We start from the raw sequence: 20,660 nt of genomic DNA on the forward strand, positions 1-20,660 counted from the left end.
GGGAAGGTGATTACAGAGAAGCGAAATACCGCTCAAAGCCCGCGATTGTCAATCATGTCGCCGCACGAAGCAATCGCGGCTCGCAGTTTACCACAGTCTAATAGATTGCAGAATCAATCTAAAGCATATAGGCGAGGAGACCAATGGCAGCGACAGCAGCAGCGTTGCCGACATGGGCGGGGTTCGCAGTAGGAACAGCCCAGGCGGACGAGCTGGAGCTGGAGGCGGCGGGAGTAGTAGCGGCGGTATTAGTTCCGGTGGGAGTGCTGGTAGCAGAGGCGGTGGTGGTGGTGGAAACACCAGAAGCCTGGTCGGCCTGGGCGTTAATGGTACCGCACTGGGACTTGATGGTGTCGGTGCAGTTGGTCTGGCCGCGAGCGTCACCAACGTTGGCTGTGACGCAGTCCTCGAAGGCCTTCTCGCAGATGAAGGTGGGCATGGTCTGCTCGTAGTACTCAAGGCCGGGGGCAGAGCCGTTGGGGCAGAGGCAAGAGTAGACAAGGGTGGTCTATTGAGTAAGAGTTAGCCATGCTGCCCACGAGCGTCGGCCTCTTTGAATTCGGGCCGGGGTGATCAACAAGCAACTAGTGCTCCTGGTCTAGCATAGGAAAAAAGAGGAGAACTTACAGAATCGCAGTCGTTGGTGGTGGGGTTAGGCTCGCAAAGGACCTTGCAAGTGTTGCGCTCGGCGACACACCAGCTGGCTGTGGAAGGGAAAAAGAATTAGTCAATGCTCAGTGGCTGTAATCATACGGCAAAGCCGGATTGCCGAAGATGATGGCATGATTCTCCCGGTTGACTTACCTCTCTGGTTCACGGAGACAGTAGCAACGTTGATATCGGCAGCAGTGTAGACCTTGCGCTGGGCAGAGACGGCAGTGAGGGCCGAGAGGGCCACGATGGCGAGGGAAGTACGCATGTTGTCTGTTGGTGATGTGTAGAGGTAGTGGAAATTGTGGTTGGTTGAAGTTGTTGAATGGAGACGGGAGAGAACGTCTGACAATCAATCAAGCGATATTCAGTTCCAAAGTATCGTCGGCGGGGTGAAGATGTTTTGCCTGGATGTGCTTGCTGGTGATGTTTGACGGAGTGTGGACGGGGAAAAGAGAAGAGGTGAGGTCTAAACAGATGGGCGACGCGGGCAACGATGTGGTTTTATTATGAGGCAAGAGTGCAGCAACAGCAGCAACAGCAACAAGAGCGGCAGGTACCTCGGGGTGTGTGTGAGTGGTTCTTTCCCACGCTTGTCTCTCTGGTCGCACTTGCCTTGAATGCGGTAAGCTCAATGGGGGGAGCGGGAAAAAAGTGTGAGGAGTCCAGGTATGAGTGCAGGTGCCAGTGGACAGTTACAAGGGTGGCTGGTGGAACAGCAGAAACCGCACCTTCCCTCTTGCGATCATCAGAAAGACAGGCAACGCATGGTTTGATTGCGCGGTACCTGTCCGGCCGACCGCGTCTTTTTTTTCTCTCTCCCGGTCTCTCTCTCACACATTTTTCCCTCTCTTAGCACCTACCTACCCGACCTCACACGTGCGGCCTTGCCCTCGCTTTCCCTTCTCTTTCCACTAAGGTAGGGACACGATGCCCACGTCCGCCCAGCAGCAATTGCACCGGCGCGTCCGTGTTGGGCACAATACAAGGGTACCACTTACATGACAGTCGCAAGTCGCCGGGCTTGGCCCGTTCTTCCCTCACACAAACTGGAAGGCCTGCAAAGACGGGTACGTACTGGCGGATACAGACGTGTGGCTGGGGTCCACCCATCGCAAATGTCGGGTCACAGTGGGGGAGAGGGGAAACCCAACCAGGAACATATGCACATCCTCCAGTGCAGCCGCCGTATCTCCGTCGAGCAAAGTCCAATCGAGGTTGCTGTTGCGGACTCGGGTTGAATCACGATGGAATTCTCGTGATGAGGTCAGAACTGAGAAGCGACATCGTCACCGAGAGCGTGCGTGAGCGTCAGCGAATTCGCACAGACAGTCCGCGGCTTTGCTGTTATCGGCAGGGGCGGGTCCTCGACCGACTGGCCGGGGAGGTACGTACCGCATATGGCCTTAATCAAGATAGGAACGCTACAAGGTTGCGCATGGCGGGAATTGGATGTGTACCTACGTATCTTCGCTGTGCAGATAATCAAAGTGCATCTTCTCGAGCAGAAGCTAAGACAGCGCCATCCCGCAAAGTGGTGGTGGTTTAATTCTTCTTCTACTTCCCACAGCGCAATTTCTGATACACTTGATCCCAATCTCACAATAACATCGTCAATTGTCAAGTGCCGCAACGGTGGATGCTCATATGAGGGGGGTACTGCGTAGCTAAGCAGGCATAGGGCTGCCCTGTCAGTGGCACCTGGTCCCTGTCGCCTCAGACTTTGGAGACTGAAACTTTCAGCGACCCTCGTGATGGCCTCATCGGCGTCGTCGCATCTTTTCCGCTTTCATTCCATAATTAATACAGACATGGCCCGGTAGTTTGCCTGTGCCACCGCGGCTTATGCCATGCCACCGGCTAGGCTGAGTGTTCACTCATACATGCACACTCCAGGATTCACCGGGAACAACATAATTCTTCCCGCCGAACCTTTGGCTAGGTCAGTCTCTCATTACAGTTCAGTGAGAGATGCTGCCTGACTAAGGAAAGTAATGGGAACGGCTACTGTCAGTCGCGACAGGACAGGCATGGCACGCCGCACGCGAGATTCCATTGACCAGGCGATGGTCGCAGCGCCAAGTGCTATTACAGTCGCATTCCTTGCGGTGCCTGTCTCATAACAAAACAGAGAGAAGCAAAATGAGATAGCGAGAGCACAGAGGGAAAAAATTGCCCCCCCCCCCCCTCCCTCCGCCGGCGTCTCCTTCAGATTTCAGATTTCGCAGGGCCCGGGCTTTTCATCTCGGTCTAACGTTACCCAACACAGGTCCACCTTCCGCTCCTCTATTACTAGGTACTTGACCAGGTACGAATCGTGACTGAGGTCTGGTGTTCTTTCCCTCAACTTCCTCGAGAGTTCCTCCGCTCCTCGGTCTACAGAAACAACACCAGTCCCAAACGGTGTTAGAACGGCAGGAACACTAGCCACAGATATGCAGCTTGGCTGTTGCCGTGGTCCGGGAGACTCGCAAGTTCCATCTCCATTCTTGTGTGGGGGCAAGGGTATCTATTGCCAATCAATTCAACGCAACGCACTTTGCTCCGGGCGCCGTCCCATTTGCTGCTTCTTCTTCGCCCTCGGTCTCTGGCTTCTCCCCGTCACTGTCATCCACTGCACAACCTACGGAGTACCGATGCCTCAGATTCATTGATTTCCCGATGGTTCTTTCATTGCCGGCAGACGTGGAATATTTCCCGGCGGCATCTCTAGAGACCACTCTCGATTACACGGATTGCATCGTCAATCGCCAATTCACCAAAGTGGCAGCTATGATGGTGTACCAAAAAGACGTCTCATCTTCCGAAACGAACCTGGCCTTTACCCGCCCCTTCTCACATCGCATCGCGTCGCCCTCTTCTTGGCGTCGCTGAATTGCCGCCCTGTTCACTGATTCCCTGCCTCACTCTTGTACCATGTTCTGTTTCTGTTTGCGAACCTCCTTACCTTCCAAACACCCCCTTTTCCCCTGTGAACAGACGCAAAGTATCGAATGGTGGTACAGCAGACGCCATGAGCCTTCACAAGCCAACATCTCAGCATCATGATCAACCACCTGAACCTCTCCACAGAGCACTCACCTTAGTGTCCGGTTGAGCCCGGCCCCATATCGAGAAACCCTGTCCTGCTGGCCTTACAAATGCCTGCTGCAACGGTTCTTTTTTTTTTTTTTTTTTCTTTTCGTGGAGCAACCTATGGAGCAGCCCGGCGCATGCGGATGTTCGCGCCCAAAGCTCCAACGCCGTTGGACGCCAGCCAACAATCACGGCACAAAGAGGCCGCCTCGCCAACTCCAATGTCGATTTTGGGCGGATGAAAAAGACAATGAGTCTCTCAAATCGGCAACGCGGCCAGTCCACGCACGCTCTTGCAGTAGCACTAACCCGAAGTAACACCTGGCACCTGTGGCACTGGCAGACCATGGTGAGCTACCTCTCACAATCCTGGGCGCTGAGCTACCACGAGCTCGCTGGCCAATCATTGCAGTCAATTGCTTGCCCAGCTTTCTAGTGATCGTCATCAACAGTGACACTAGTTATCTACACTAGCCATCTGCACCAAACGCCTGGGGTACCGGTATGCAGGAGGGGCTGCTACCAACCCGCCTGAAGCAGAGCTTGCTATCGGATGCAAAAGTCGACTAGGTATTGTCTCTCACGGCAACGTTCATCCGCTTTCGATATGTTCCAGTTTCCAACAGGCGACAGTTGGGCAGCAGAAACGGTCTCTTGTTCAATTCAGAGTACATTGGTGATTCACTCATGGCCAGTACCATAGGTATTGTCTTCCAGCCAACCGCAAACATTCTGCATGTGTCTGTCGCACCGGCTATGACCAGCCAACCGTCACTTACATCGGACCATCTGCAGCGTCTGTTCGGCCATGCAGATTCTCCGCCTCGTCCAGCTGCATCCATCTCATCACACCCTCCCGTCCTTCGCCAGCCACCCGCGAACCAAGTTTGCGCATTTCTTGAGGCGTCGCCAGAAACTACTCGCAAAGTTGGCCTAGACCTGCAAGAGGCTGCCGATACGAACTTTGCTTGTCTGTACCCGCTGGCACGACCCCGCCACCAAGCTTACGAACGCATCGCCCAGCCAGCGTCTTTGCCGCCAGCCCTCAGTCTATGGCTTCATCTTCTGTTGAGTGGCTTGGCTTGTTGAGCTGCCTCAGTAATGTTTTCCTCCGTCTAGAAAGTCAATGGATCGGCTTCTGAGGGAGGCCCTCCTAGCGTGCGTTGAAGCTTTTAACGGACTTAATCGAAGAACGATGTTATGCCTAAGCATGGGATTTACGGGATTCCCATCATAAGAACCCCAAGAAGTGATTTTCGGAGCGCCATGCAGCTGCCCCCCAGCGCCGCCAACTTGGCAAGCCGGGGTTGTGGGGGCCGGACGAGGATCCAGGTTCCGGATCTCCGTGCCGTGTCAAGACGTCACCTGTCATCCTGTCGACAAGCGTGTGCCACTTACATGGTCAACACCCGAAGCTTGGATCAAGACACTGCCAAGCTATTGCCGATGACGGGAAGCTGCATAATTCTTCAAGAGCTACAACTTTTTCCTTTGTACGGCGCCAGCAAAACCTGGATACTCCACTCTCTTGGATTCGCCGCCGAAGATGAAATCTGAATTCCTTCGACATGCACCAAAAGGGGTCTCCAGCAGTCGACCGCCGGCTGAAGTTTGTGACCTCATGCTCGCCTCGCAACAGGCTCGACTCCAACTTCAAGAACATCCTTGACGATGCCCTTCTCGCTTCTGACTTTCTCGCCTCCGCTCTTCACCCACTTATTCCATGCGCCGAGCTGCATACACAGTCCCTCCATGGTCGTACACTTGGCCTGGTATCCCAATCCGCCCTCCTCTGGTCGTCGTCGAGCGTCGGCATCGTTGATAATAGCATTGATGGCACCTGCCACGGAAGCGGGCTGCAGCATGTACAACGGCAATCCGGGTTCCGAGAAGATATTCTGCAACGCTGGCACCTTCCAAAGCAACAAGCAATAGGCCTCTATGCAATGAGCCAAGAGCAGCAAAATCAGTGGCGGCGGATATTGCACGTGAAAGGGTGTCACGCTAACCGACTGCACGAGTGTGTAAAAGTCCTTGAAAACCGGAGGCGGTCCTCCATCTGTGACAAGGAATGGGCGGGCAGCCACTTTGTGCGCGTGAGGGCCGAGCAGGGCTGCTTCGTACTGCAGATGTGCCAGAGCCACGTTGGCCCCATGGACCCAGTTCTGCATAAAGGGCGCTGTGAAGGTAGGGAAACTGGCCATGCGTACTGTCGCTCCAACCAGATAATCGTCCTTGTGGCCGTAAATGGCATTTCCTGGCCGGATGGCGCCGGTGCGAAAGCCCCCTGCCTGCGTGGGATCTTGTGGCACCTTGTTCGCGCTGCAGACGAGTCGCTCGGCTTCGGCCTTGCTTCTGGCATAGTTGGCGAAGAACTCTTCGTGAGGACGCATCGGCTTCTTGAAGTCTACTTCATCAAGGACCTGGAAGAAGTTCGTCGGCCACCGACTCCACGGAGCGTTGAAGAATTTAGTAGGTTTCAAGGCCACACTACAAGACGAGGTAAAGACGAGAACATCTGCTCCCGAAGTCTTAGCTGCGGCAAGAACATGGGCGGTTCCCCTAGTGTTGACGAGGGAGCAACGTTCGTAGACCAGCTGGCTACGCTCTGAGGGACGAATGACTGCGGCGGTATGGAATACGGTCAATGGAAGATGTGCTACCGACTGTGGCCACGATCTACCAAATGCGGCAGAGGTTGCTGATTCAGAAGAAATGTCGGCTTGAGCAAAATCAACTCTAGATATCGGACCCTCACTCATGTCGTCGCGGCCAGGCTTACGGAAGTCAATGATTCGAATAGCCTCTGGCGGATGGCCGCGCGCAATGAGCTGAATAGCCAGCTGCCCTCCTACCAGGCCTATTCCATACCATGGTCAGTAGCGATACGTGACGGTTTTCGCAGAATACTTGCCAGAGCCTCCAACAATGATGTATCGACGATCCAATTTCGGCGGTAAGTGCGGAGTCCAGTCAACGGGCTGTTTCTCCATACGCTCAAAGGTACGCTTGAGTTTCTCTGGCGTCCATCGATCCGGCGACACCCGCAGAGCCTCAGGATGGATCGTTGACATGGCACGGTTGATCTTCCAAAAATATGCCAGCAAAGCCGCCAGGAAGCCGAAGGCGACCCTCGCCGTCCAAGATTCCAGCACCATGTTGATCAATATCCACCAGTTTCCCTCCGTCCTAGGATTCGGAGCTCCCGTGTCGAACGACTGCTACTGTGAAGTCGGCGCGCTGCAACTCTCTGAACTACACAGATAACGATTTTAGGTGCAGTTGGAGAAGGAAGCTTGTTTTTCCATGACGCAACGCTAAAGGAGGGGGGAGCTGGGAGGCTTTTTGTGCCAGATTCCCTTTTCAAGACGCGCTCCTTGCCCGTCGCATCTGAAATTCGAGCCGATCAATGCGCTAAACGCTTTTCTCATGGAAGTCCCAGGGCTTCCCCACCTCGCCGGTCCTTGCGCCGAAATGCCATTTTGCAGTACCCGGGTTCAGTCTGAACTCCTCGGAGCTGGAGTTCGCAGCAGCCGATGCCCCCCATCAGATGCACGAAGATCGAGAGAGTCAGCGGTCAGCATCTTGAGAAAGATGTCCTTAGCCAACCAATTGTTTCGCAACGGCACAGAAAGGCTTCGGGGCTTTCAAAAGTTCCGAATCTGGATATCTCTTATTCGTATTCTAACCGAGTTATGTGGGCGTTTAACAAGTGGCCCCCATACTAGAGAATCCCGGCACCGCTGCTGCTCCAATTTGAACCCGCTGAGGAGAGGGCGGGGCCTGAAGCTACCGTTCGGCACGTAGACTTTCGTCCGGGGCGACCCGAAACCCAACGTGGGGTGCACCGGCGTCGCGCGGTCCCGTGTGGTTCGACCTATTGCTCCCATTCCCAACTTCCCAAGTCCCAAACTGGGAATCGTAGGGAAGCTGAAGCCCTCCACGGGGCTCTTTGCTGCCCTGCTAATGCGCAATATGGGCGCTAATTGGTTCCAGGCATCTGTACGTTTTCGCCCTCCTCTGTCAGCTTGTTCCCCGCATAGGCAATTTCGTGCTACGCGAAAGACCTGCATCATAACGTGCGCGCGGCGCACGGGAGTGGGCGCTCTGTCAGAACCTTATTGCGCCTCGTTGACGATCCATGCCATGAGTTCATGTTCGTCATCGATGCTATGGCCTATTTCGGTCATGTGGCACGCTAGATTGGATGATTCTTTGATGGGGAAGCAGTTTGAGGCTCTTTCTCGAAGAATGATTATCGAAAGCGATGTTTCGGGCCAGAGTCTGGATCTGAGTGCGTATGTATGTGCATTTATGGGTGCTCACCGGAGTATGTTATTGCTTAGTATAAAAAGAAGAAGGAAAACAGAAAGGGATAGGAAGGGGAGGGAAATACTGACCATATAATACACGCCCTGTCCGGAATTGAACAGCGCGCCCCTCAGTCAACCCGAGATCTGACTTCATAGGAGTATTTGTTCTTATTTTGACCATTCGACCACCTTGCACACAGCTTGACCTGACCTCGCCGACCTAGACGGGCGCTGCTGTGCTGGTTACGGGAATGGGATTGAGGGGGGACTATACCATCGGGTGCCTGAGGTAAGGTAGGTCAAGGAAGGAAGGAAGTAGGGACGTGAAGATCCGAAGGAGCGAGTTCAGTCCCGACCACGCGGGCCGGGCTTGCTATTTTGGATCACCTGAATCTTCATGCTCTTGGTTAGACCAGCAAACACATATATGTGGATAGTCGACATTCACAAGCTTTATGCAGGTTGATGGCACAGGCGAGGCTGTCCATTGAAAGTCAAATTCAGGCACCATTTCTATTGGTTGAGCAATTTGAACCAGAACATCTCGGTATGGAGTTACGACGGAACGTATCCAGATTCATCTATTCTGGAGACTCGTCAATGGCTACCAGAACTAGGCCTACTAAGCACATCGAACTGTTGCCTCTCGCTTGTTACGTTCTAGGAGAAGGGAAAATCGATGATCAAACCGAGTGTCTAAGAGGGAATGCAACTCTCATCCGTCAAACGACGTACGCAGCGATAAACTCCTACTTGATTTCCGAAATGGTCACCTTGGTCCACATGTTCTCCTCCACAAAGATGTTATAACTATACGAATCCCACGGCCTCACCGGATCCGCAAGCTCAAAATCAAAGTTGCGCATAAGCTGACCGCGCAAACGTCAGCATTTCGTATCCCTAGTCGATGACAGCCCTAGTCTAGTCACTGTGAACTTACCTCGAAGAAAGCCTTATACAGCTCCATAAACGCCACCGGTTTACCCGCACACATATACCGCCCGTACCCAAACGCCATCTCCACGTCGCGCTCCATGCTCAGCCTGGCCGCGTCGTCGTCGACCTCGAGGAACCGCTCCGGCCGGAAGAGTTCCGCGTCGGGGCCGAAGAGCAAGGGGGATTTGAGGAGGCCGGGAGCGTTCATGCCGATGGCGGTGCCGCCCGGGATGAACTTGCCGTCGACGGTGTCGCCTTGGGGCGGGACGGTTTTGGGGTAGAGGCCTGTTGCTGGGGCGCGGATTCGGATGCCTTCGTAGATTAGGGCCTGTAAGGTTTTAGTATCGTCATGTACTAAGTATGTATCGCATGTTGGATGGGGGAGGGGAAGGGGGGATAGGGGGTGATACGCACGCGTAGGAACGGGATCTTGCTGGCTTGGTCAAAGGTAATCGGAGTCGAGACACCAGAGGCGACGGCGTCCCGAATGACGGCCTTGAATTTGTGGTAGATCCTGGGGTTGCACATCAGATGCAGCATTGTGACACGGATCACGGAGGCGGTAGTGTCCGAGCCGGCGACGAGGGCGAAGAGGCCTTCGGCTTCGCATTCTTGCTGCGTCATGCCGTTCTTGATCCACGATCCCTGGTCGAATTCGTCAGTACCATCTCCCAGGGCAAAAAGCAGAGTTCGTAAAATGTAGATGGACGTACCAACATGTCCTTCTGAGGCTTCGAGGTGGATTTGAACCTCTCTCCGACGTACTTCTCAGCAATCCTATCACCCCGTTAGTCGCAACTCCTATAGTACGAACGGCTTCCGCGATGAAAGACGATACTCACCCCATCATCTGCCCAAGCCCAATCTCATCAGTCGTCCTTGGCCCAAGCCACCTCAGAAACAACTTTGAAAACCGAATCGTCCGGATCCACGGGGTATCCAACGTGATCGCAATCAACGGCCAATTATCCCTCATCTGCTTGATAAACCCAAACACATCCGCATCAGCCTCCAAGTGCCCAAACGGCTTCCCGAACGCGGCGGCGGTGATCACATCCATGGTAAGATACGCCGGCAAGACTCCCATGTCCACCAACTTTCCTCTTCCTCCTCGTCCCCCATCACCACCGCCGCTGACACCCCCATCATACGCATACCTCTCCCTCAAAAGCCTGACCAAACTCACAACCTGCACATCGACGCTCGGCTCCAGCAAATCCACCTCCCGCCCCGCATACGCCGCCGCCGTCTTGGCCTTCATCCGATCATGTTCCCCTTTGTCGAGCGTGGTGAACATGGTCTCCTGGTAGGGGTTGAACCGGCTGGAGAAGTACCACGAGTCTTTGCCGTAGTCGCTGCGGACGGCGTTGATGCGGCGGAGGACGGCGGGGTCGTCTGTGAGGAGCTCGTTGGGGCCGACGCGGACGAGGCGGGAGGTGTTGAGGGTGCGGTAGATTTCTTCTTGGCGGGCGGAGCGGGCGATGAGGAAGAGTGGGAGGTAGGAGAAGGTGGATAAGGGGGAGTAGGCTGGGATGTGGCGGAGGCGGTGCCATGTGAGGAGGGAGGTGAGGGTGTAGTAGAGAGTTAGGAGGGCGAGGACGAGGGCGGTATATTGGAGGGGGGAGAGGTCGAGGGATGTGAGGTTTGGGATGGCCATGTTGGGCGGTTTGTCTCCTGACGTCGCTGGATGTTGAGCTGTTCTACGTCGGGATCTTGGATTTTCACCACCTGAAAGTCGCGGTCTCGCGAGAGAAGAAGGGTATTTTGTATCATTTTCACACTTTTGCCGTATACTCCAAAGTTTACGGAGTTCGGTCGTGATTGTCACGCTTATATGGAGGTGTCAGCACCACGTCGTACCGCAGTTACCTATGGCGGCCTCGAAGATGTCGATCTACCGGGGTTTTTTAACATTCGTCCACAAGGTCTAAAATGTGATGGAAATAGCTCTTGTGTCATTCGATATCGTATTATGTCGGCCCCGCTACCGGCAGCTTAGCGCCCGTTTTATGTAGCATTTGATTAGGTGGTGAGAGTTGCATGCATTTTACGGGACGTGCAGTATTGATGAGGGAATACGGCATTGCGGCATGTAAGACCTATGAGATGGCAAGAGCCGAGAATGACCCGGTTCAGGTGTGCCCCCTTCGTTGAGATTTAAGAGATCATTCTGGGACTGACTACGGTCTTTAAAGGGACTTTGGTCGAGAAGGATGGATATCACAAGTCTGGACGTGGGCTAGTTCAAGCTGGACAGCAGACAGCATCTGACAAGGGTGCTAGGATCTGTCGCAATTGCCATTTAAGAAAGGTAATGGGACTCTTTTCGCTTTCCACTTCCACTTTCTTCCAAGGGCTAGTCTTGCCACTTTGGCATAGAAGGCATTTGTTTCTCAAGTATAAAGCAGATGCTGGCTCTGGCTTTCGTTGTTTTCGACCCATCTAATTGGTTTTCTGCGGAGCTAAGGCATGTAGCCTGCGACGAGAGAGTTTCGATGGCCCGGGGCTCTCCAGAAGCATCTAGCACTGGTGGCTCCTATGGTTGACATTCCGTCTACTAAAGTCACAAGAAATGAGGACCAATCTCGTTCTTTCCAGGCGATAATAGCAGATTAGAGGTTGATAGGCGTAGTGAGGGGTCTCGCATCTCTCAAGGCTGGGTCTGGACGTGATATGGTACCACTGCAGAAAGGTAAGAAAATTATATATGAGGTCCAAATTAGATTTTACTAGCAGAAGCTCTGTCACGATCAACTAGGTGATCCCTCCCCGACCCCAGCTGGCTACTGCCAAAAGGCACGCAGTCTAGGCTGCCTCAAAGTCGTTGATGGAAGATACTCTCACGTTGCCGAAGGGTCAGGAACAGATAGCAGAACAAGATGTGGCCCTTTAGAAGGAGGAACATTGACGTGGCGTTGAAGGAAAAAGGAAATGCCGTAAAGCACAAGATGGAACTGAACTTGATAGGATCAAGGTTGTACAAATTTGCCTAGGAAGGATGTTTGTGAAACCATGAATCTTGCCATTGACCACTCTCTTCAAGGTGGAAACGAGTACGCTATGAACATGCGCCTCTAAACCACTGTACTCGTAACTTGAAGAATGTAACACAACGAGATGGATCATGTCAAAGTCGCAGCTAGCTCAAAGCAGTTTTGACACCTAACCCATGAACTATAAGGTAATATTGCCCTCAACTGCGTATCCTTGCTCGAGGCTAAGTTAGTCTCTACCTTGGAGTGGGCAATTCGGGAACCAAACCGTTCCTACCAGAAGAGTTATTCTTTGAGCTGTGACGTACTTGAATACCCTTGGCAATCTATTGATTACTTTGAACTTGAGTTCTTTGATCCGACTTGTCGTCTAAATTGTTGTAGGGCTACCTTGGACAAGGAGAAGTTGTTAACGTCGGACGACAAACGGAAGCGGAGAGTGGGGCCGGATCTGGCTCGGCCCCTCTGAAGATCGCTCGGATGTCACCGACTACGAGGATATGCCTTCGAACGACGTCGTCTCAACTTGGCTGTTTGAATTAGAGAAGAAGAATCTAGGGTATAGCCGTGCTAGAGCCTCAGAGTTGTTGAACCACCAGCCTTCCCAAAGTGCTCTCAGATTTTTTTCCTCATCAAAGGCACTACGAATTTGGCAAGATCTTCGCCTGCCGTTCCCGAAAGTCAATGCCTTGGACCCCGGATTCCCCGCACAGACCATTTGTGTCAAGAAGGAAGAGAAGAGGTGGCAGCTGATGAGTGAGCGGTGAGGGTACTGAATGCAATTGAAGCCTTAAGTATGTCTGTTTCTGCCTTGATAGCCAGGTGAAGAAGGAAAGAATATTTCCGAGCTTGATATCCCGTCGTATATCGCAGCTGTTGCCGTGTGAAGGGCCGGTAAATGGTGATGGCAGGTGGCAGTGTGCGGGTATCTTCATGCACCCCTGAACGTCGTCCAATAGACAAAAGGGAAAAACGCTTGGGCCATGTAGCGGTGAGAGTGACACCGGTACTTGATTGGCTCAGAGGAACCCCGCAATCATCTTGGTACTGGAAACCCAACACACCAACAGCTGTTAGAGCACTAAAGCTAGCAGTGAAAGGCAGGCGCTAAGCCCAGTGAAGAAGGGGGGGGGGAATACCCTTTGCCTTGAAGCCTATCGCGCCACTGGTCGGCCTTGTTGATTGTGCCCCGCCTTGCCCACAACAAGTGACCCTCCACTCCAAACCTCTGAAAACCATCACCAACACCTTCCTCCCCCCCTAGCTCTTCCGAACCTCAACTCTGCGCTGCGCGCGTGAAAATATTCCCTTTCCCCATTCCACTTTGCGTCGCAGCTATTCCCAAGTTTCATTGAGCCACATTACACAATGAAGGGCGAGGTATGTTCAATGTCATTCATTCTCCTTTTATCTTCTGATCTCTACTCCAAATCCTCCATATCACAGCTTCCCGCGGGATCGTGGGTTGCTTGCTGGCTGCTCGCTACTCTCCCCCATTTTCCCGTACCGAGGCGACCCCTGAAATCTAGCCTACCTTACCTAGCTGTCCCATCCATCCTGACCTCGGTGTGTGGCCCCAATACTGACGGCGATATCTCTAGATTCTTCACCTTCATCTCGGTCAGGCCGGTACCCAGCTGGGTAACTCTGCCTGGGAGCTGTACGTTGACCTCCAATCTCATAACCTCCCGATCCAAACGCGAAATCCGGTGAAACTGACCGCCCAACGCGCAGCTACCTCCTCGAGCACGGCCTCGGCTCCGATGGTCGTCCTGACCCCAGCGCCAAGGACGTCGTCGACGGCGGTTCCTACGAGACCTTCTTCACCGAGACGAGCGGAGGAAAATACGTTCCTCGCTCCCTCTTCGTCGATCTCGACCCCTCTCCCATCGACGAGATCCGAACTGGCGGCTACCGTCAGCTCTTCCACCCTGAGCTGTTGATCAGCGGCAAGGAGGATGCTGCCAACAACTACGCTCGTGGTCACTACACCATCGGCAAGGAGATGGTCGACAATGTCATTGACCGTGTTCGCCGCGTCGCTGGTCCGTACCCCTTTTGATGCCTTTCGGCCCGCCGGCCACGTCGAAACTAACCAATACCTCCTATAGACAACTGCCACTCCCTCCAGGGTTTCCTGATCTTCCACTCCTTCGGCGGTGGTACCGGTTCTGGATTCGGTGCCCTCCTCCTCGAGCGCCTCTCCACAGAGTACGGCAAGAAGTCGAAGCTTGAGTTCGCCGTCTACCCCGCCCCTCGCGTCTCGACTGCCGTCGTTGAGCCCTACAACGCCGTCCTGTCTACCCACAGCACCATTGAGAACTCGGACTGCACTTTCCTCGTCGACAACGAGGCTGTCTACGACATCTGCCGCCGCAACCTCGACATTCCCCGTCCCGGTTACGAGCACCTCAACCGCCTGATCGCCCAGGTTGTCTCCTCCATCACCTCCTCCCTCCGTTTCGATGGTGCCCTCAACGTCGATCTCAACGAGTTCCAGACCAACTTGGTCCCCTACCCTCGTATTCACTACCCCTTGATCAGCTACGCTCCCGTCATCTCTGCCAACAAGAGCTCTCACGAGAGTTTCAAGGTCCAGGAGCTCACCTTCCAGTGTATGTCTTTATCGTCTGCCAGCAAAATGTGAATACGAACGAGCGCTAATCCATCACAGGCTTCGAGCCCAACAACCAGATGGTCGTCTGCGACCCCCGCAACGGAAAGTACATGGCTGTTGCCCTTCTGTACCGTGGCGACGTCGTCCCCCGCGACTGCAACGCCGCCATTGCTGCCCTCAAGGCCAAGTCCTCCTTCAACCTGGTCGAGTGGTGCCCGACCGGTTTCAAGCTCGGAATCAACTACCAGAAGCCCATGGCCGTTCCCGCCGCCGCTGGCGATGGTGGTCTCGCCTCTGTCGACCGCTCCGTCTCCATGTTGTCCAACACCACCGCCATCGCCGAGGCCTGGTCGAGACTGGACCACAAGTTCGATCTCATGTACAGCAAGCGTGCCTTCGTCCACTGGTACGTCGGTGAGGGTATGGAGGAGGGTGAGTTCAGCGAGGCCCGTGAGGATCTTGCTGCACTTGAGAAGGATTACGAGGAGGTTGCTGCCGACTCGTACGAGGGTGAGGAGGACGATGCCGAGTACTAAGCCGACATCGGAGACCGTCACCGTTTTTTTGTTTCGCGGTATATCGGTTGCTGCAACGAACAATGACGAACCCGGCAGCCTTGGACGAAAACCGAATTGCATGAAAAAAAGTTTGTTCTTTTGGCGGCCGTCGGGATGTCGGTTCGGTAGACTTTTGTTCTCGTTCTCATTCTCGCCGGACGGACATGGACGCACAAGGCACTGGATTAACCCATAACCCAACGAATGGATATTTCGGCGTCAAGCTCGAGTTATAATAGATGAGACCAAGTCACTTTCTTCTTTCACAAGTACATACGTGGTACCTCCTGACTTGTCTGACGAGAGCCTCTTGGGGGATTGAAACTAGTCACTTGTAAATCGACGTATTCTTCCAAATTACTTTGCATGTTGTGATTCGGTGCTGTGATTGCAGAGTGTAACGTACATATGTGCTATTGGTAGCAAAACAATACTTGATGTGGGAATCGAGGGTTGCTCTGTAAGTCACAGATGTATCAATGTGCTTTGTATAATGTTCATTATTTTGTACGCCTTTTCCCGACGCTTCCATCCGTCTACTTTTGGTATTTCATGCAACTACCTCAATACAAGTAGGTCACCCCACCCCCTCCGCAAATTGTTAGATTCATTTTTGCTTCTTCTTCCACTCCGCGGCTCTCTTGGCACCACGGCCCGTAGGCTTGCTCTTCTTGACGCCGCCCTTGTTCAGGGGCTTACTCCGCTTGTTGAACTTGAGATCCTTTGGCCTGCCGTCCTTGGCACTGGCGCGGCGGCCCTCAAAAATGAAGTCCTCGGGCTTCTTCATCTCATCCTTGGGGATGGCGCCGGAGCCGTTGCCAGGGGCGCGCGGCTTCCTATCTTCGAATTCTCGGCCTCTGCGCTGCTCGCGGCGGGCTCCTTGACGGCCCAGGAGACGGCTGGAGCGGCCGGCGAGGGACTGCTGCTCGGGGGTGATCTTGGCCTTGTACTTTGTGCTGCCGGGGGCTCCGCGTGAAGCGTCTGCTTGGGCGGCTCTGGCCTTGTTGGTGCGCTCCATGGCGAGGGCGGTCTTGTGGGGGGCCTTTGCGCGGGTTACGCGCATGATGCGGGGGAGCATCGGGGGGTACTTCTTGCCGTCTAGGAGGAGGGCTGATTCTACGTGGTTACCGTCCTGTGGATATTTGTTTAGCAATGTTTCTCCTACTACGTCGCAGTATTTGAAGGCAACTTACGTAGAACTGGACGTAGGCGAAACCCTTGCCCACTCTCGTCTTGGGATCGCGAACGACGCGCACATTCTCGACCTTGCCGGCGTGCTTGCCAAACGTCCTCCAGAGACCCTCCTCAATGTCGGCCGGCACTTTGGTGCGCTTCTTCTGCACCGTCTCGCCCTCCTCGTTGGTGGCGAGGATGGTCTCGTCGTCGATGAAGCCGAGGTTGCCGACGAAGACGCAGCGGCGGTGGTCCGTCGGAGCGGGGTGAGCGACGCTGTCGACGCGCAGGTGGCGGTCGAGGACGATGGTGCCGTTGAGCTCGGCGCAGACCTTGCGCGCGGCGGCGGGCGTGGAGAAGACGACGTAGGCGTTTGCGGACTTGGTCGTCTCGTTCATGAGGGACTTTGTGATGTAGGCTGCGCGCTTGGGGAGGCCGCCGCCGGAGAAGGCGATGGAGCGGAAGCGGATGGACTCGATCTTTTGCGGGGGCTTGGCGTCCTTGTCGAGAACGCTGGTGAGGTGGGCTTCGAGGGTGCGCTTGGCCGTCTTGTTGTCGATGGCTTCGGAGGCGACGTTGGAGAGGAAGACTGTGCGGTTTGCCTTTTCGAGCTCCGTGTCCTTTGTCTTGGCCTTGCTCTCGGCTGCGACGGATTCGTGGACGGGGACGGCGTCATCGTCAGACTCCTCCTGCTCTTCTTCTTCTTCCTCTTCCTCCTCCTCATCCTCCCCGCCTTCACCCGCACTCTCGCCCTCGGAAGATGTTTCTGAGGCAGACTCTTCGTCCTCTTCCGCATCCTTGGACTCCTTCTTGCTGCGCTTCTCAGCATGGATCTCCTTCTCCTCTGCCTCGGCGAGCTTGCTCAGGTATTTGCCCTCGATGTCGTCCTCTACTCTCTTGCGCTTGCGCTCCTTCTTGGGCTTTGCATCTGATTCTGAAACTTCCTCCTCCTCTGAATCGGCGATATGCTCGAGGTCAATCTCTTCATCGCTACCAAGCTCAGACAGCTCCTCGTCGTCGGCATCAGGTAGTTCCTCATCATCGTCGGAAGCCTCTGGAGCGGCCTTTGCCTTCGGTGGAGGCGCTTCGGAGTACCTTGACTTTTCCGGGGCCTTCGCAGGTCCTGCCTGAATTTTGTTAGAATTTTCTTGGCTGCATTGGTCAACTTTTGCAGAAAACGACTTACACTGGATGCGAAGAGGGCATCAAGGGTGGGGTCAATGGCCTTGCTTGAGGCCGTAAGTTTTGAACTATTCATAGAGCAATTAGTCTTAAAAATGTGCCATGACATTGGGAGTGAACTCACCTTTTCCCCATTGTTGCGACAGATATATGACTTGTTTTGCAGAGTATCTATGTTCTGCAACGAGTCTGCTGTAGATGCACCGATCCGCCCCAGATCGCTGCCGCGACAAGAAAAAAAACCAAGCTCTCTGTACCACTTGGCCTGCGCTCCAAAGCGATAAGAGATTTCGGAGGTGGAGTGCGCCGATAAGAAACGGAACAACCGTGGATTGGTGCAAAACGTCAGAAGACCGCTATTTGCCGAGGACAAGTGCCCCGTGCCCGCTGTTGTGCCAGCTCTCACCGCTTTCGCTCGTTGCTAAGACTTGGTTCTGCCGACCGATGCTGGTTCCGCTGGGGGGGGGGGGGGGCCGGAGAAAGGCACAGAGCACAGAGAGAGAGGGAGCAGGTGAGCGCATCTCTCATGGAGCGGCAGGTCACTAACGCTTCTCTCTCATCCCCGAAAACCCACCACAACACCACCACTTTGCGCTCGCCCACCTCTGCATTCGGGACCAGACAGTCACACGCGTTGATGCTTCTCTTCAACTCCTTTCTTTCGAACCTTGATTTTAGCACGCACTCGCTTCCCTCTTCACGACAGCGACCCGCCCGCTCCTCCAACCCACCGCTGTCGCTGCCGCTGGTGCTTGTCCCTCCGCGCCCCGTCTTCGTTCCCACGAAAACTCGTCTACCCGAATTGCACTGCTCCACGACGCAACCAATCTCCAAAACACCCGATTTGATATCCCAAACCGCGGTATCAACTCAATTTTTCAATGGCAGCTACGGCGTCCGCGCCGCCTGCCCTTTCTCCAGGGCAGGCGACGCTCGATCATGACGATAGCAACATCTCCAGCCCGCTGAGCGACGTCGAGGACAAGGACGGCGGTGAATCTCTTGATGGGATGCAGCTCGACCACACTCGGCCAGACCATGACGAGGCGCTTGACTCTGACAGCAATCTATCAGAGGCAAATGATACCGAAGCGGAGACTGAGCGTCTCTACGACACCCCGCAGGCACAGCGCCACAAGGACGTCGTTGTCAATCAGTTCAACGACGGCCAGGTCTATGAACGGACTCCTAGCAAGCTTCAAAAGACGTTTTCTGTCGACGGCCACGACGATGGCGACGACGACAGTCTTTCCGACCGCGACGACGTGTCAATGACCTCTAGTCACGGTGACTTGGGCTCGCCCACCAAGCCCAAGAAGTCGACCGAGCTCCCAACCACCGAAGACGACCCTGAGAATACCGATAGCAAGAAAAGGAAGCGGTCGCCGGTCGCGGAATCTTCCGAGCCAGGCCAGCCCGCCAGGAAGCGCACCGGTTCCGTCGTGCCCCAGGAGCAGGATCAGCACAAGACTGACGTGGAAATGCATGACGACGAGGCCCCGTCCACAAACTCACATACTGGTGATCACTCAGCGACCGAGGAAAGTGTTTTGGAACTTCCCCACAGCAAGCGTGGCCCTTCGCGCGATGGTCACAGCCCGATCAAGGATTCACAAATCACAAAAAAGGTTACCCGCAATGGGAGCAGAAGGAAAGGTCCTGCTGTCGAGGCTCACGAAAACGAAGGGCACGAGGGCGACACCCGAGACGATAGTCGTGGTGACGACGACTCGGGGCCTCACGGCGACGACCAGGCTGACCACGAAGGTGACGACGAGGCAGAGGCGACCAGGAATGACGAAGAATGTAGGTGGCTTGCGACCCATCCATGTTTCGAAGCCTTGCTGACAAAATGCAACAGTTGAAAGAAAACGTGCTGCGGTTGAGGAATGGACCGATCTCGAAGAGAAATTTGTCGTCTTCCGCGAGCGGTGAGTCTTTCCGAGAAGAAGCATTAGCTTTCTCAGCGACTAACGCAGTTTTCACAGTTTGTACAAGGATCGCCTCGAGCGCCTCGAGCATGAAGAACATTCACTGCAAGCCGAGCCGCCGACACATCCCGAATACTTAAACATGAAGCAATGTCTGGACGAAAGGCTCGAAAAGAGGCTTCGAAATATTGAAAAAGAATACGAGCTCTCGGTTGAGGCCCTTGAGAGATTGGCAGTGGCGCGCCGTGCCCAGATTTGGAATCAATTCTACCAAGGCTCTCGGGAAAAGCGCTCAAAGATGCTCGAAGATCTCAACAAGGAGTGGTACGAGACCCAGAATGCTAGGCGAAGCGCACACAGCATTCCGGACTACGGCCTCCTCTTCCCCACGAACCCTGCACAGCGCACAAGGAATGCCGTGGCATACAATTCGGAGGTCTCGTTTTTGGCCGGTCTCGCTAAGCATGAGGGCTTCCCCGCGGTGCCGGCCATGAGGGGCGCGAGTGGCTCAGAGATCGAGGACGACCTGGAGCAAATGAAGGTTAGTGAATCGCAGGATTCTTTGGGTGGAAAACACATTACTGACTCCTACCAGCGCAACACGAAACCTCGTCAGCGTTCAATAATGCAGCCCATTGACGATTATCAAGCAGTGGCTTTCGGATCTAACCTCGGCCCCGCCGGGGAGCAATTTATCAAAGATACTCCATGGGCCAACCCGAACCACATTGCGCACAAGATCAACACAGGACCTGCAGCAGCCGGTGCTCGATTGAGCAGTCCAATGCAGGGAGGTAAAGCAGCAGCAGGCCCGTCCAACCAACAACCGATACCAGCCGTGACGAATGGCCATGTCGTGCCGCAGGCGTCGCCGCCAATGAACCGATTTATTTCTGCTTCTCCCGAGATGGTCAGAACAGCCAATGTTTTGACACAGAGCGCCCAGATGAAGCGCGCAGGCAGCCGCACATCAAAAGCTGCGAAAAACACAGCTCCCAAACAAGAGCCAGTGTCGGCGATGGCTAGTTAGGACGGCATCAATGGACGGCCAACGGCGTTTTCGAGGCTTACTGCTCTGTTATGATACCCCACGACGGCTTGGGCAGCTCGCCCCTTTTTCTTTCCTTAAACTAGTTGTGCACCCGTGGCGTCCAACGCAGCTTACAATGAGAAGCTTCAAGCACGTAGCAGTAGCTCTGTCCTTCCTTCTGTGCATGATTTCTCAAGCAGAA

At 54.5% G+C, this 20,660-nt stretch overlaps 7 protein-coding genes across 7 annotated transcripts; 3 read left to right on the forward strand and 4 right to left on the reverse strand.

The window, feature by feature from the left end:
• Positions 1–118: 118 nt before the first annotated feature.
• Positions 119–919, reverse strand: CTAM01_14840 (uncharacterized protein; the record flags this gene model as incomplete). Its single annotated transcript, XM_060530839.1, has 3 exons — positions 119–508; positions 628–704; positions 805–919. 3 exons carry the CDS (start codon positions 917–919, stop codon positions 119–121), a joined length of 582 nt encoding a protein of 193 aa, XP_060374595.1.
• Positions 920–4,413: 3,494 nt separating this feature from the next.
• CTAM01_14841 (uncharacterized protein) lies at positions 4,414–4,815 on the forward strand (the record flags this gene model as incomplete). Its single annotated transcript, XM_060530840.1, has 1 exon — positions 4,414–4,815. One exon carries the CDS (start codon positions 4,414–4,416, stop codon positions 4,813–4,815), a length of 402 nt encoding a protein of 133 aa, XP_060374596.1.
• A 530-nt stretch (positions 4,816–5,345) lies between these two features.
• Positions 5,346–6,884, reverse strand: CTAM01_14842 (3-beta hydroxysteroid dehydrogenase/isomerase; the record flags this gene model as incomplete). The annotated part of the gene is made up of 2 exons (XM_060530841.1): positions 5,346–6,586; positions 6,722–6,884. The coding sequence occupies 2 exons, from the start codon at positions 6,882–6,884 to the stop codon at positions 5,346–5,348; spliced, it is 1,404 nt and encodes a 467-aa protein (XP_060374597.1).
• Positions 6,885–8,788: 1,904 nt separating this feature from the next.
• CTAM01_14843 (pisatin demethylase) lies at positions 8,789–10,632 on the reverse strand (the record flags this gene model as incomplete). The annotated part of the gene is made up of 5 exons (XM_060530842.1): positions 8,789–8,908; positions 8,980–9,303; positions 9,390–9,620; positions 9,689–9,752; positions 9,818–10,632. 5 exons carry the CDS (start codon positions 10,630–10,632, stop codon positions 8,789–8,791), a joined length of 1,554 nt encoding a protein of 517 aa, XP_060374598.1.
• Positions 10,633–13,336: 2,704 nt separating this feature from the next.
• Positions 13,337–15,121, forward strand: CTAM01_14844 (tubulin/FtsZ family protein; the record flags this gene model as incomplete). The annotated part of the gene is made up of 5 exons (XM_060530843.1): positions 13,337–13,348; positions 13,570–13,628; positions 13,703–14,013; positions 14,080–14,583; positions 14,643–15,121. 5 exons carry the CDS (start codon positions 13,337–13,339, stop codon positions 15,119–15,121), a joined length of 1,365 nt encoding a protein of 454 aa, XP_060374599.1.
• Positions 15,122–15,749: 628 nt separating this feature from the next.
• On the reverse strand, positions 15,750–17,632 carry CTAM01_14845 (RNA recognition domain-containing protein; the record flags this gene model as incomplete). Its single annotated transcript, XM_060530844.1, has 4 exons — positions 15,750–16,274; positions 16,336–17,442; positions 17,502–17,565; positions 17,622–17,632. 4 exons carry the CDS (start codon positions 17,630–17,632, stop codon positions 15,750–15,752), a joined length of 1,707 nt encoding a protein of 568 aa, XP_060374600.1.
• A 746-nt stretch (positions 17,633–18,378) lies between these two features.
• On the forward strand, positions 18,379–20,458 carry CTAM01_14846 (uncharacterized protein; the record flags this gene model as incomplete). Its single annotated transcript, XM_060530845.1, has 4 exons — positions 18,379–19,303; positions 19,359–19,428; positions 19,486–19,969; positions 20,024–20,458. The coding sequence occupies 4 exons, from the start codon at positions 18,379–18,381 to the stop codon at positions 20,456–20,458; spliced, it is 1,914 nt and encodes a 637-aa protein (XP_060374601.1).
• Positions 20,459–20,660: the final 202 nt, after the last annotated feature.

Source organism: Colletotrichum tamarilloi (genome assembly GCF_030869305.1).
Source record: "Colletotrichum tamarilloi strain Tom-12 chromosome Unknown Scaffold_136.1, whole genome shotgun sequence".
Lineage (NCBI taxonomy): Eukaryota > Fungi > Ascomycota > Sordariomycetes > Glomerellales > Glomerellaceae > Colletotrichum > Colletotrichum tamarilloi.